Here is a 16,355-nt window from a genome sequence, read left to right as displayed (position 1 = left end):
CAGCTTTACCTGGATTGTCATAGCTTCCCGTGATCCTTTCACTTCAATTCTTGCCTTGTTCATTGATCCCAGATCCATCAGCAGAGGTTGCCCATTGTCATCTAAGAGAACATTGGTGGGCTTCAAGTCCCTGAGAGAAAGTAAACACTTAATGATATTAAATATCTGCATTCCTATAGCGCAGATGTGTCCCACAGCTGCTCCCCAGCCAGGACGTGGAGTACAACTCGGGAAAGTGTGGGATCATGCACTTTGGTAGGAAGAATAGAGGCATGGAATATTTTCTAAATGGGAAGTAAATTCAGGAGTCTGAAGTGCAAAAAGACTTGGGAGTTCTAGTCCAGGATTCACTCAAGGTAAACTTGCAGGCTGGGTCAGTAGTTAGGAAGGCAAATGCAACGATGGCATTTATTTTGAGGACTTGAATATAAAAGCAGAGATGCACGTCTGAAGCTCCATGAGGCTCTGGTCAGACCACATTTGGAGTTCCGTGTGCAGTTTTGGGCCCCATATCTCAGGAAGAATGTACTAGCGCTGGAGAGCGTTCAGAGGAGGTTCACGAGAATGGTCTCAGGAATGAAAAGCTTAACATATGAGGACTCTGGTTTTATACTCGATGGAATTTAGAAGGATGGGGGGGGGATTTAATTGAAACTTTCAGAATACTGAATGACCTGGACAGAGTAGATGTTGGAAAGATGTTTCCATTGATGGGAGAGACTAGGACCCGAGGGCACAGCCTTAAAGTAAAGGGAAGACCTTTTAGAATGGAGATAAGGAGAAACCTCTTCAGCCAGAGAGTGGGGGATCTATGGAATTCATTGTCACAGAAGGCTATGGGGGACCAGGTTATTGAGTAAATTTAAGACTGAGATAGATAGGTTCTTGAGAATCAAGGTGATCAAGGGTTACTGGGAGAAAGTTGGAGAATGGGGATGAGAATCTTATCAGCCATGATTGAATGGTGGAGCAGACTCGATGGGCTGAATGGCCTAATATCTGCTCCAATATCTCATGGCCTTATGCGGCTTGCCAAGGGTGACCTATCCTGCTGGCAACCAGGGTTCCAGCTCCAAGTGGAAGAGGAAGATTCTCTGAGGAGATGCTTGTCCAACCAGAGGCCGGTTATTCCCATATTCTGTGCAGAGAGGCTCCCTAATGAACTTACCAACAGCAAAAGAAGGAGAGAAGCAGCCTCTAATTGGAAAAGCTATTAGCTACACATATGTAGGTCACCTCATCTGGCCCGATTCCAGTGCATCACAAATGGTGACAGCGATATCAGCAAGACTGTGATCGACAGTCAGCGGGAAAAGGAGCTGTGCATTGCTTAGCGCTTGTCCCTATCTGCTTCCCAACCGGCCAGAATTTGGTGTTTTGTCATTCCCTCACCACCTCTAATCCTTAACCGAAAAGGCACAAAAACAAAGCTTTTATTTATTAACACAGCTACTTGACACTTTTAATGTCTCTTTAAAAAATAATTACTCATTTAGATAAATTAACAATTTATTGTGATGTGGAGGTGCCAGTGTTGCACTCGGGTGGACACGATCAGAAGTCACATGACATCAGGTCATAGTCCAAAAGATTATTTGAAATCACAAACATTTAGAGCACTGCTCCTTTTTCAGGTGAAGTGGTTCATCACCTGGCGTAGTATGACTTCTGACTTTAACAATTTATCACTTTAGAATGGTTTTATTTCTGAAACCAATTATTTTTGTCTCAAATCTACTCTTTTTGGAATCTGCTCACTTTCCCCAAAGAGAGACAAAGATGGATATGTGGCCCTCATACAAAAGGGTTGGACAACTCTGCTATAGAGGAGAAAGTGAGGTCTGCAGATGCTGGAGATCAGAGCTGGAAATGTGTTGCTGGAAAAGCGCAGCACGTCAGGCAGCATCCAGGGAACAGGAGAATCGACGTTTCGGGCATAAGCCCTTCTTCAGGAAGCTTTCCTGAAGAAGGGCTTATGCCCGAAACGTCGATTCTCCTGTTCCCTGGATGCTGCCTGACCTGCTGCGCTTTTCCAGCAACACACTTCCAACCCTGCTATAGAGCACAGGACACCCCAAAACACTTTGCAAACAATCAAATACTTTTAATATTTAGTCACTGTAACATCGGAATACTGCAGTCAGAGTCAGACAGCACAGAAACAGAGCTTTCGGTCCAACCAGTCCATGCTGGCTATAATCTAAACTAAACTAGTCCCACTTGCCTTTGCCTAGCCCATATCCCCCCAAACACTTCGGATTCCCACTTCTGAACACCTCTATAAAGTAATTTTCCAAATACCTTTATATATACACAAACCACACTGTAAAAAAAATTTGCCCCTCAAATCTTTCTCCTCTCACCTTAAAAATATGCCCCCACCCTTGAAATCTCCCATCCTAGAGAAAAGATAACTGCCATTCACCTTATCTATGCCCCTCATGATTTTATAAACTTCGAAAAGGTCACCCCTAAACCTCCTACGCTCCAGTAGGATGCCATTGGCTGTGAAATGGCTGGCTTGCACCCAATGCACAAATGCCACCAACACAAAGAGGAGATTTACCTGTGGGCATAACCCTTCTCATGGATGGCTTTGAGTCCCCCGCAGATTCCATGGAAAATCTTCAATATGCGTTCTTCAGGCATAAAACAATTGGTATTCCTGAGCTTCTCCAGCTCTGTCCACAACGAGCCGTTCTGTGAAGGGAAAATCAAAAACAATGTTACTCTTGTTTTTTAATTAATTCTATTTAATTCGGTGTGTAATCCAGAATGACTCTCTATTGCATTGCTGTTTTGTCAACATTGCTCAGTGGATAGCACATCCTCACCAACGCTGTACTGAGGGAATGTTACACCATTAAGAGGTGCCACTCTTCAGATCAGAAGTTAAATCAAGGGCACATAAACGATCCCATGTTACCATTCTGAAGAGCTGGGAGGTTTGTCAATATTTGTTCTCTAATCAACATCATAGAAGGAGGAATGTCACATTGCCGGTTTTTGGATCTTGATCACTTCCCACAACGATTACACTTCCCAAATACTTAATTGGTTGTCAGTACTTTGGGATGTGTGATGCATTTATATAGCACATTTCATGATGAGTTATTTCTTTAGCCAGAGGGAGCCGTATTTCGGATGAGATATTAAATTACTGCTATCTGCCTATCCGTTCTGAAGCAAGGTCACTGGATCTGAAACATTAACTCTGCTTTCTATCCATAGATATTGCCACTCCTGCTGAATTTTTCTAGCAATTTCTGTTTTTGGGCCTGTCTATCTGTTCAGATAGTTATAGAAAATCCAATGGCATTACCGAAACCAGAGTACGATGCTCCCCCAGGAGTCTTTTAAGCCCTAACTAATCAGATGCTCATTAATTTTATTTTCTCCTTCTGGGATATGTGTGTGCAATTGATTACTGTGTGTCCACATACAAAGGCAAATCATTTTGGGATGAACCGTGGACAGATCGGGCAAAGTAAAAATTACATATTACATAGAATTTACAAGATAAAGCTGCACATGCAGCATGTGCTGATGTCCACACTTGAAAACCTATCTTCTTCCATTCTAACTTGTCAGTCTTTCAGCATATCTTACCAATCCTTTTTGTCTCATGTAGTAGTTTCCTTAATTATCATGCCAAGATCCCAAGTTATTTTCCCTCTAAACATCTCTCTTCTTTTATACTGAGAAAAGTTTAACTTTCTGATCAAGCTTTCAAATTACATCCTTAACTGTCTGTTCTCACTTTATGCCACTGCATATCTAATTGTACTTAATTATGAAAACGTGCATTCCCAATGCAGTGCCATTGAAAGTGACTGCTGGGTGCTCTGCATCTAAATCAGAATGTAGACACTCCACAGAAAGTCTGATCAGTAATTCAGAAAAGGATCATATGCAGAATCTTTTAACATATTGACAGCAAATCACTCACTAAGTGAGCTCATGCTTACACTGAAAATTGGTCATTTAATTTGTATAATTCCTTGTCACTATCCGCCATCCCCCCACCCTGCCAGTTGGGCCCCTGGCTAGCAATTACATTATAAAACACTAATTCTGCTCAACCAGTCCTCCACTTAATGATGCATCAGCCTTCAGCACAAGTGTTTTATAACATGTGTTGTTATGATGTTGAAGGGCCATCTACACTTTTTATTGGTTTTAAACCAAAGCTATCTGCTTCTTTTTTAAGTGTTTATTTTCAATCATTTATTTATTGTAAGTCTTGTTTATCTCTGCTTTGCTAATTTTAAAAGCATTCTATTGCAATATTGTACTGTAGCAGGTGGCAATGTGCAATAACTGCACAGCTCCACCAAGTGTTTGAAGCCAGTCACTTCAAAATTGATTGGATGGGGAATATTCAAGAGAGAAATATTGAAATCTGAAACAAAACTAAAAATAAAAGCCTGCATATTTCTCAAGAAGAGACTTAGTTGTGGGCGGCACGGTGGCACAGTGGTTAGCACTGCTGCCTCACAGCGCCAGAGACCCGGGTTCAATTCCCGACTCAGGCGACTGACTGTGTGGAGTTTGCACATTCTCCCCGTGTCTGTGTGGGTTTCCTCCGGGTGCTCCGGTTTCCTCCCACAGTCCAAAGATGTGCAGGTCAGGTGAATTGGCCGTGCTAAATTGCCCGTAGTGTTAGGTAAAAAGGGGTACATGTAGGGGTATGGGTGGGTTGCGCTTCGGCGGGTCGGTGTGGACTTGTTGGGCTGAAGGGCCTGTTTCCACACTGTAAGTAATCTAATCTAATCTGTAAGTAATCTAATCTTGATACCCACCTGAGATGTTAATCCATCTTTTCCCAGCTCCTAACTGAGGTGCTGCATAACTGCGTTGCTGAGATTGAGTTCACTATCATGGGCAGCAGGTGAACATGCCTTCTAAACCTCACAGCAAGTCCATAAAAATCAAATTTCAAATTTGATGATCTGCGTACATTCTCTCTGACATTTCAGTGTTGTACCATTTCTCTGATGCTAAAATTGCTGCTATCTACCTTTTTCGTGTGGGTGTAAAGATCTCATACAACATCATGAAGAACAGTAAGGTAGTACTCTTGGTATCTTGATCAATATGTGTCCTTCATCCAACATTATTTGGCAAATAGCAACCCCAATAATAAAAGCAGGCAGTTTCGGCTATTTCAGGAAATGAATATGAAAGGCGCATAGGAGGTTGACAGCAGTTTATAAAATCATGAGGGGCTATAGGTAAGGTGAATAGCAAAAGTCCTTTCCCTAAGATGGGAAGCTTAAAGTATGGGGGAATATTTTTAAAGTGAGAGGACAAAGATTTTTAAAAAAAAAAAGGATATGAAGGGAAACATTTTTTAAAAACAAACCACAAAGCATGGTTGATGTGTGCAATAAACTGCCAGAGGAAGTGGTGGATGCGGGTACAGTTATAATGCTTAAAAGACATTTGGAAAAGAATGAATAGAAAAGGTTTCGAAGAATATGTTGCAAACGCAGGGAGGTTGGACTTGTTTAGTTTGGGAACATGGTCAGCACGGAAAGGTCTGTTTCCATGCTGTATGGCTCTATGCTCTCCATGCGAATTTCTCGCAGGGGAGAACTGATGTAGACCTGCATAGAATTCCTACAGTATGGAAACATGCTATTTGGTCCAATAAGTCCACACTGAACCTCCGAAGAGTAACCTACCCGATTTATTCCCCTACCTGATTACACTATATTTACCCCTGAGTAATGCACCCAACCCATACATCCATGAACACTATGGGCAATCTATCATGGCTAATTTACCTGACCTGCACATCTTTGGACTGTGGGAGGAAACCGGAGCACCCGGAGGAAACCCGTGCAGACACGGGGAGAATGTGCAAACTCCACACAGACGGTCACCCGAAGCTGGAATCGAACCCGGGTCCCTGGTGCTATGAGGCAGTAATGCTAACCACTGAGCCACCATGCCACCCATATAAAGGGATTCTAAATGGAGAAGCTGCCAGACCCACCTTAATATAAGGCAGCAGCAGCCAGCCCTCACACTTTGGACCTTTGTCCATGATGCAGTGAGCTTCTAAATGCAGGATGTTTGGGTGGTTGAACATCCGATGCATTTCCATCTCATTAAGCACATTTTTGCGATCTTCTTTGTCATGGCAGATGATACGCTTCAGGGCGTAGAACTTTCCATTCTGAACACTCTCCACCAGATCCACATAGCTGAACCCCCTGAAACAAAAAAGGGAGAAGGGACTGTGAACAGAGAAGGGAGATATTATCTCCACATTACTCATACTAATAACTGCCACATCTGCTGAGGACCAGGCAGGTGGGCTACCGAGACATGTGCCAAACTCAGAGATAACCAAGGAACATCCCAGAATTAGAATATGGCATACAACTTCCATCCTCACATTCAAATCACTCAAATGGTAACAAAAGCACTTCACAGAAGTGTAACCAGATAAAATTTTTTAAGAGTCTTATACGAACAAGACAGGTGATGAGAAGCTCTGTAACCAGCTCCAATCCCACAAATCTCAGACAGCTGTACATCTCCAATTCTGGCTTCTTATACATTATTATGACCAACTGTTCATAAATGGCATGCGTGCCTCCAACAGCAGAAACCCCAAGAGCAGGTCAAAGACTAAGAATCCTGCAAGGAGCAACTCACCTCCTGACTCCCTAAAGCCTATTCACCATCTACAAGGCATGAGTCAGGAGCTTAATGGAATGCTTCCCACTTGCCTGAAAGTGTGCAGTTCCAATAATACTCAAGAAGCTTGAAACCATCCAGGAACAAAGCAGCCCACTTGATTGGCACCATATCCACAAATAACCACTCCCTTGATTACCAATGCTAGTAGCTGCAGTGTGAGCCATCTACAAGATATTTTGTAGAAATTCACCAAAGATCCTTAGATAGCACCTTCAAAACCCATGACCACTATCTAGTAGCATAACAGCAGCAGATGCATGGGAACACCATCACCTGCAAGTTCCCTTCTCAGCCACTCACCATCCTGACTTGGAAATATATTATCATTTCTTCATTGTCACTGGGTCAAAATCCTGGAATTCCCACCAGCCTCCACCTAACCAAGGGCATTGCAGGTCAAACTACTACTACATGGTCTGCAGCAGTTCAAGAAGTAGCACCTTTCCAAAAGCTACTAGAGATGGGCAATAAATGCTGGCCAGCCACGTCCATACCCATGAGTGATTTAAAACAAAAAAAAAATGCTGTGCACTCAAGTTTGGAATTCTCTTCCTGAACTTCTCCATTCTCAATTAAGGTACTCCTTTAACCCGCTCTCTTTAACCAAGCTTTTGCTCACGTGATGCACTAAATCCCTGTATGTCTCAGGGTCAAATCTTGTTTTGATAACTATTCCTGCAAAGTGGTTTTGGATGTTGAGCCAAATTAAAAGTGGCAATTAAATGCAAAACTGCTTTCACCAAAAACTTAGAGGGTTTTACACTTCATAATCAGCAGCAAAGCACATAGATAGTCTAACTTATTGTACAATTACACTGTATGATATCTCATGCAAAGGTTTCTACAGGTCTAGAAACTTCTTTCAGCGTTTGTGTTGAAGATCTGGAGATGGGGTATGATATAACTGAAACTGAATCTGCCCTGATCAAATACCGTTCAGCAGGCATCACAGGATAGTGAGCAGGAACTGAAACCATGTCATACATAACATCCTGAATGCTTATCTGTGTGATTCATTGCTGAGCTGGGATTCAACCTTCAGAACAACTGGTCTGCATGACTGATATTTCCAATAGAATTAGCGATGTAGAGGAGAGACACAATTCGAAAATCTTTTTACGAGAACATACATAGGAACCCAGAGCAGGAATACCTGACCTCATCTTGATCACAACTCCACTTTCCTGCCAATTCTCCATAAGTTTTAACTTAATTCTAATTAAAGATCTGTCTGTCTTCTAAAATATATTCAGTGTACTGACAACCACTGATCTTTGCAGTAGTGAATTCCACAGATTCACAACCTTTTGAGGGAAGCAATTCCTCCTCATTTCTGCTTAAATCTGACACCCTTTAAGGCAATTTTGGATTTATAATTTAAAAAACAAAATCATGCTAATCTTTCACAAATCATTTGTGAGACCTCAGCTGGAGTACTGCGTTTATTTCTGAGAGGCATACAATAGGATGGATTGTAGGCCTTGGAGAGAGGAAGAGGGGCTTATCAGAATATATAGAGATAGATCTAATCAGTGTATCGAAAATTAAGAGGGAATTTCATACGGTAAGTAGAAACAAAATATTTATACTTGTCATAGATTTAAAATAAGTAACTGTTACAAGAGTTAGAAGGGAATGGAGGAGAAATCTCTTCATGCAAGAGACTGTTAAGATCTGGGCCACCACATAGAAATGTGATTGAATTTGACCCCACTGGAACTCTGAGAAGCTAAATTAGACATGTTCTCAACTGGGACTCATTTGAGAGCTAACAGGCAAGAAAACTGTCAGTGCAACTAAACTAAAGGCTGCATGGTCTTTACAGATTCCTCCAGTGGTGAATGAGGCAATTCGCTGATTCTCATCATTTACAGAGAATGAGACATAATCCATACATAAGGAAACAAGACATAAAAGTAGCTTCAGTCACATACCCTTCGTCCAGCTTCTGGATAAAGAAATATCGCTTATTATCAATGGTGATTGTCCCACGAGAGCAGATGCAAACGGTCTGGCCCATGATCCAAGAAGCATCCTTCAGATTGCTAAAGAAATGTAAGAAGAATCAATTTCAAAGTGTACTATAATCCAAAAATTACAGATTAAATTTCCTGACTGATCTTAGCCAAGGATTCTGAACTACCTGAATGAACTCAGAGTGTTGCAGGCAAATTGATAAACATGGATGAAAATGGATTAGTGTAGGATAGATGGGCCTCAAATTTATTCCACAGGTCAGTGTAACATCAAGGGCAGAAGGGCCTGTACTGCGCTCTAATGTTCTATAAATTGCTGACTGGCAATTAGATGAAGGAGTTTGCATAGGGGGGTAATCTTGGTAATAGGGGGTGAGCTTCTTGTATTGGTCAAGTGTAACATGAAACAAGGAGGATGTTGGATAATCTTGTGGCAACTTTCTAACCACAAGATTGTCCAACCTGTCCTCCTAACTCAGCCTTGACTTCAGTATCATGAGTCAGTTGCTTCCCAGGTCCTTGCTTCCACCAACTGTACAGTTCAAATTCAGCTGCTACAGATTTATAAACACTGCAAGTTGCTGACACAAAAATATTTTAGTGTACGTTTTAGGATTTATCCACCAGACATTAAAAACACCCTTTTCCAAAGCCTAGGCCTCACATAATTCAATGACGAACACTCAAGCAAATAAGGAGTGAGGTGAAATTACTTAAGACCATTATTTTAAAATCTATCTATAAAGAGGACTTTATGCTTCAGATGGTAAAGTGAGCTTTAAAACATTCTGAAGTGAAATAAAACATGAACATAAACAATATCTTATCTGGTAGCAAGTTTATGATTTGAACTGTGGTGTAGTACATAATTCCTCAGAATGGTTTGTGTGGGGAATGAATTTCCAGAAGTCGTGGCTGTGGGGACAGTTACAACATTTAAAAGACATTTTGACAAGTACATGAATCAGAAATGTTTGGACAGATATGGGCCAAGGGCAGACAGTTGGGACTAGTTTAGTATGGGATGATGGTTGTCAGCTTTCATGCTGTATGACTATGACTCTTAAGAAAGTTCATTCTAAGGCCCTCTGACCTCGCAGTGGACACATCAGTTTGACAGCAGCACTGGCACGAAAACCAGGAATGGCATTTTGCCTGCTCTGTAGAAAGCTACGTAGATCTCGAAAGAGGGTTGCCAGCCACATCAGAAACAGTCAGTCAGTCACTTTCAATAATAAAGGGAAACCAGCAACACGTTTTTTGAATATTCAAGACAGGTTAGTGGTTATGTTTAAAATAGACTTAAAAACAGAAAATGCTGGAGAGACTCAGCAGGTCTAGTGTCTGTGGAGAGGGAAACAGAGTTAATGTTCTGAGCGCAAAGTAGAATTTTTAGAAGTTCAGAGTCATCATATTGGACTTTGACCATGAGACATCGGAGCAGAAATTAGGCCATTCCATCATGACTGATAAGTTTTTCAACCCCGTTCTCCCACTTCCTCCCGTAACCTTTGATAATCAAGAATGTCTTATTCCTAAATATGCTCAATAACCTGGTCTCCACAGCCTTCTGTGGCAATGAATTCCATAGATTTACCACACTCTGACAGAAGAAGTTTTTCCTTATCTCAGTTCTAAAGGGTCTTCCATTTTACTCTAATGCTATGCCCTTGGATCCTAATCTCTCCCATCAACGGTAACATCTTCCCAACACCTACGCTGTCCAGGCCATTCAGTATTCTGTAAGTTTCAATTAGATCCCCCCCTCATCCTTCTAAACTCCATCGAGTATAGAACCAGAGTTCTCAAATGTTCCTCACATGTTAAGTTTTTCATTCCTGGGACTATTCTGAACATGCTCCAAGGCCAGTACATCCTTCCTGAGATATGGGGCCCAAAACAGCACACGATACTCCAAATGTGGTCTGACCAGAGCATTACAGAGCCTCAGAAATACATCCTGCTTTTATATTCATGTCTTCAAAATAAATGCCAACATTGTATTTGCCTTCCTAACTACTGAGTGCGGCGGTGGAAAAACACAGCTGATCAGGCAGCATCCGTGGAGCAGGACAGTTGACATTTCGAACATAAGCTTTTCATCAGGAATTCCTGATCCTCCTGCTCTTCGGATGCTGCCTGATCAGCTGTGTTTTTCCAGTGCCACACTTTTTGACTCTCATCTCCAGAATCTGCAGTCCTCACTTTCTCCTCCTTCCTAACTATTGATTCAATGCGCAAAATTACCTTGACAGAATCCTGGACTAGAACTCCCAAGTCGCTTTGCACTTCAGACTTCTGAATTTTCTCCCCATTTCGAAAATAGTCCATGCCCATGCCTCTATTCTTCCTCACAAAGTGCATGACCACACACTTTCCCACATTGTACTCAATCTGCTGTTTTGTCCACTCTCTTAACCTGTCCAAATCCTCAGTGCTACCTGTCCCTCTCCCTATCTTTGTATCATCTGCAACCTTAGCCAGAATGTCCTCAGTTCCTTCATCTAAACTGTTAATGTATAAAGTGAAAAGTTGGGACTTCAACAGTGTTGCAAAACACGACTTGAAACATTAACTGAGTTCTCTTTCCACAGATGCTGCCAGTCCTATATTCTCCAGCAGTTTCTGTTAATTTTAGATTTTCAACATCTACTGTATTTTGCTTTTATTTAAAAAAAATAAGTTAACTTGATGTAAATGTCAGAATAAAGACATTTTAAGTGCCCCACATGAACTGTCGGGTTCAAGACAGCAGCTCACCATCCATTTCTCAAGGGCAATTAGGAATGGATGATGAATGCTGGCCTAGTCAGCAATGTCCATGTTTTGGCAAAGAACTTTAAATAAGAAAACTGTTCTGTCATTTGGGGGCTTATTAGCTGAGCTGGCTAGACAGCTGGTTTGTGACACCAACTTGGGTTCAATTCCCACGATGGCTAAGGTTACTAGGAAGGACTCTCCATCTCAGCCTCCTCTCTCACCTGAGGGGTGGTGACCTACAAGTTAAACCACCACCAGTTGTCTCTCTCTCTCTCTTATGGGCGAGCAGTCCCATGGTCTGTTAAGACATTGTGACTTTACCTTTAAGTTGTGAAAATGGACACCAATACAGGACACTTAAAAAATGAACTTAAATGCGACTGATGGAAAATAATCTGATGGAAAGCTATTTAATCAGTTAAACTAATAATTCTGAAAAACACATGGATGCATCAGAAAATCTAGTAAAACCATGTTAATGGTTATGTTGTCCTAGCGTACACTGTAATAATCAGGATCAGCTAGAAGTAGAAGTTAATTTCCAACTGTTCCACATTTATTCTATCTTGAAGCAGAGGCCTTGCTGCTCCTTGCAGTAGCATTTCCATTCAGATGACTATAATGGGATATGATTAAAGTTTAATTTGTGCCCTAGTTTTCTGCAGTGTCCTGAAATCAAATGGTTCTGTGATGAGTACTACATCACATTGTAACAGACACCATGTTGTTTTGTAAATTTGCCTCCGAAAAAAAAATCTTTTCAAGGACTTCCCGTAGTTAAGATTGTTAAACGCATTAAACAAAGCTCTGCCCTGTTTGTATTAAAGAATTTCAATTTTGATCTTCTCAATCATAATATTTAATAATAATATTGCAAAAGACAGTGTGGATTCAGATCAATCTTTATTCATTAATAAAACATCTTTTCATCACAAATAGTGAACTATAAAAATTGTGTTTATACAGCAGCTTTCATAACCAAGATGCCCCAAAGTGTGATACAGCCAATGGAATACTTTTGAATTACAGTAACTATTATGACATTAGAAATAATAATACTTACCCAACCAGGTTAAGAGTGCTTTGGAGTGACAAGCCAGACAAGGTAAAGACAGGTTTCCCTTCTTGAAAGGGCACTCACAGAGAAGCTTTTGTGGCAACTAGCTATGGTTTTATGGTTTCTCATAGGCTACCCTTTAGGGCAGCACTGTGGCTCTGTGATTAGCACTGCTACCTCACAGCACATGGGACCCAGGTTTGATTCCAGCCTTGGGTGACTGCATGGATTTCCTCCCACAGTCTAAAGATGTGCAGGTTAGGTGAATTGGCTATGCTACATTGCTCATAGTGTTCAGGGATGTGTAGATTAGGTGCATTGGTCAGGGGTAAACAGAATTCAAAGTTTGGGTGAAGATTTGTAGCTCGGGTGCTCGTTGTTGTGGTTCTGTTCGCCGAGCTGGAAATTTTTGTTGCAAACGTTTCGTCCCCTGTCTAGGTGACATCCTCAGTGCTTGGGAGCCTCCTGTGAAGCGCTTCTGTGGTGTTTCCTCCGGCATTTATAGTGGCCTGTCCCTGCTGCTTCCAGTTGTCAAATATGACAGTTAACTTGTGCACAGCAAACTCAATGAGCAATTCATAACGAGGAGATAAACAGTTTCAATAAGGTTGATGGAGGGACAAATAGCAGCCCAAGCCACAGGGAGAACTCCCTGCTCTTCAAAACAGTGCCAGAGCATCAGAGACAATACTGAGGTCTCATGTCATTAATGTCCCATCTCAATGTAGCACTCAAGCAAAGACAAAAGGAGAGAGTACATCCAACAGGTGGATACTTTCAAACATAGTCAACATTGGGGAAAATAGGCATTAGAGAAATTGTCCTCATAAGTCAATACATTTTCTATTCTGTTAACCTCTGAGAAGCAGTAAAGTACAAATAAATGAGATTAATAAAATTCAACAAGTCCACACACATATATACAGGTCATTCTGTTATAATGTGTGTTTCATCACCATGAATTCACTGTAACACGATTGATGAAATGGTAACACTTTCTACAGAGCCCGAACTTTTAAATTTGTGTTGGCTGTAACACAATTGTATCACCAACACTGTGAGCACTGTTTCGAAGCCGGATTTTTCTATAATGTGGGGTTGCACAAGAACACAACCATCACATTATAAAAGAACGGACTCTACTCACAATTCTAGAATATGAAATTATTCAAATTCATGGCAAAGAAGGAGACTGCTTATCATATAGCTAAAAGAGCCACACACCTTACACACTTTCAGCTCTGGGTCCATATCACTGCAAAAGGTTAAAGCAGGCAGTGAGTTCCTCTCTCATGGTCTTCTGTGCAGTCGGGACACGTCAGCCTTTCAAAGGTTAGACCAGTTGGAAAGCTGAATAATCTACTTCTACTTATTGTGCAAAGTACTTTCAGGCAGTGAGTTCCAGTTTACCAAATCCCCATCTATTCTTACCAATTACTTTAAAACTATGCAAGGGAAATTGGTCATTCCTTTCCACATAATCAAGGCTCCTCACATTTTAGTCACATCAATTAAATCTCCCCTCAACCTTGTCCGTTGCAAAGAAACACAAATCCAATTTGTCCTAAAATAAAATTCTTCAACCAGGGAACATTTTCAAATATCATCAGCACTCCCTTTATTAGGATCCATCCTATAATGCAGTGACTAGAACTATAAGCAGTACTCTAGATGAGGCCAAATATACAGCAGCTTTAATATAGAAAAGTGAGATTAAATATCATTTACATAACTTTAAGTAGAGAAAAACAGTACTGTGGCAGATAAATTCTAGTGTGATGTTATCTATAGATCCAACAACTGGTGGATTATATTAAACAGCACAGTCCTTCAAACATTTACAACTCACCCATATTTGTAAATCTCAGAACACAGGGGCCAACATTAGACATGGTGCCTCGATGTACAAAACTTTTCACCGCCAATCAATTTAAGATAATTAACTGGGCTAAGAGTATGGCTCATGTATGTTTGATATAAACTATACATCTCTCTCTCTCACACACACACACAGACACAAGACTCTGTCCTCTGCTGAAAAGATGGATGTGTCCAGGCACTACACTCATTATAATGAAACAAAAACAAGGGAGATAAGTATTCCCAGGTTTATTTCTCCATTACAATACGTTGACCAGTCTGTAAACTTGACGAAAGTGAGGACGGCAAATGCTGGAACTTAAGAGTCGAGTGTACTGCTGGGAAAGCACAGCAGGTCAGGCAGCATTTGAGGAGCAGGAGAATCGACGCTTTCTCCTGCTCCTCGGATGCTGTCTGACCTGCTGTGCTTTTACAGCAGTCAGTAAACTCCCCAACCAATTTAGTTTGTTTGCTCTTGTAGTATAAATTGTTGCCCTCTTTGAAATGGGTGCAAAACAAAAATGAAAGACCCCAACAGCCTGTCGCCCCTCATCAGGGAGAAAATAAAGCACAATAGGTAGGAGCAGATTATTCAGCTTTCCAACTTGGTCTAACCTTTGAAAGGCTGACGTGTCCTGGCTGCACAGAGGACCATGAGAGAGACATGAACAGGAGCAGGCCATTCTACGGGATCCTACTATTTATCTTTGCTTTAAACCCTTGGATAACAATTTTTAAACACAGGGGAGCGATGGGTGAATGAGGATGCTCACAACAAGTCACTGAGCATGCGTGAGCCAGACGACGAGACGCGAGCATGCTCAAAACGATGCTCCCGGGCTGGCGACAAGACACGCGCATGCTCAGAACAACGCCCCCGTCAACACACAAACCAGGTCGCAATGGTGCGCATGCGCCAAACCCCACCGCCCCATGGGTATTGTAGTTCCACGCCCAGGGTCTCATGGGTATTACAGTTCCCTTCCCCTACCCAACCTATTTTAACCTGACGAAGCATCGCCAACCCCTCACGCGATAAGACGGCGTTTGCTGTCTCTATTTTTTAAAAAAATATATCACACACAAAAACCATTACCTGTACCGATGATTTTCCTCATTATCGGTCAGTTTACGGAGAGGACAGCATCGCAAAACGTCTCCCCTGCTGCTACCGGCGGCTCAAAGAAGTGCCGCCGCCGCTCGCCACTGTCAGGTCTCGCGAGGTTTCCCTCGCACCGCCGCATCCGACTGGAGCTCGCGAGAGTTGGGGCCCGGGAGATGACACGCCACGTGCTGGGCTTCACAGTTCTGCAACCTGAGCTGCTGCAAGCAGGGAGCAAGACTCGAAAGTGTAACCCAAGGAGATGCGAATGCATTCACTGTTATTTTATTCTTTAAATTGTATTTAATCCATAGAATTCCCTACATCCATTTCACACTGCTACTAAAACAGAGTTAAAGATCACACAACACCAGGTTTTAGTCCAACAGGTTTATTTGGAAGTAGAAGCTTTCGGAACAATGCTCCTTCATCAGGTAGCAACGCAAGTTGGTGTTCTGTCTCCCTGATTTAGAGGAAACCGCATAGAGATCAACTCTATGACAAATGCACCAAACAAGCCCGCCGCCCTGTGGCCAACCACTTCAGTTACACCTCCCATTCTCCCAAGGACATGCAAGTCCTAGACCACATCCACCACCAAATCCAAGCCACCTGACGACTGGAGGAAGAACATCTCATCTTCCACCTTGGGACCCTACCACCACACAGCATCAACATCGATTTCACTAGTTTTCAAATCTCTCCTCTCCCTACCTAACTCCAGATCTAATCCTCCAACTCAGCATTACCCTGTTGACCTGTCCTACCTGTCCCATCTTCCTTCCTACCCACCCGCTCTGCTCCCCTCCCCATCAACCTATTGCAATAACCCACCCACCCGCATCCACTTAATCTCATCCCAGCTAACACCCTCCCTCAGCCTTAC

At 42.0% G+C, this 16,355-nt stretch overlaps 1 protein-coding gene across 1 annotated transcript in view; it reads right to left on the bottom strand.

Moving 5' to 3' along the window:
• stk16 (serine/threonine kinase 16) overlaps window positions 1-15,573 on the bottom strand; it is a 31,277-nt gene extending 15,704 nt beyond the window's left edge. Inside the window, exons 1-5 of the mRNA XM_043694290.2 lie at window positions 15,464-15,573; window positions 8,649-8,759; window positions 6,002-6,221; window positions 2,567-2,700; window positions 10-130 (exon numbers count right to left, since the gene is read on the bottom strand). Coding sequence (XP_043550225.1) covers window positions 10-130; window positions 2,567-2,700; window positions 6,002-6,221; window positions 8,649-8,734 — 561 coding nt within the window. The 5' untranslated portion in view covers window positions 8,735-8,759; window positions 15,464-15,573. The remainder of the gene's footprint in view (window positions 1-9; window positions 131-2,566; window positions 2,701-6,001; window positions 6,222-8,648; window positions 8,760-15,463) is intronic.
• Between the last annotated feature and the right edge of the window lie 782 nt (window positions 15,574-16,355).

Source organism: Chiloscyllium plagiosum, unplaced genomic scaffold (genome assembly GCF_037043375.1).
Source record: "Chiloscyllium plagiosum isolate Xiang-an unplaced genomic scaffold, Cpla_swu_hap1 HiC_scaffold_7, whole genome shotgun sequence".
Lineage (NCBI taxonomy): Eukaryota > Metazoa > Chordata > Chondrichthyes > Orectolobiformes > Hemiscylliidae > Chiloscyllium > Chiloscyllium plagiosum.
Note: the sequence above shows the minus strand (reverse complement) of the source record. Positions and strands in the feature narration are given on the sequence as shown.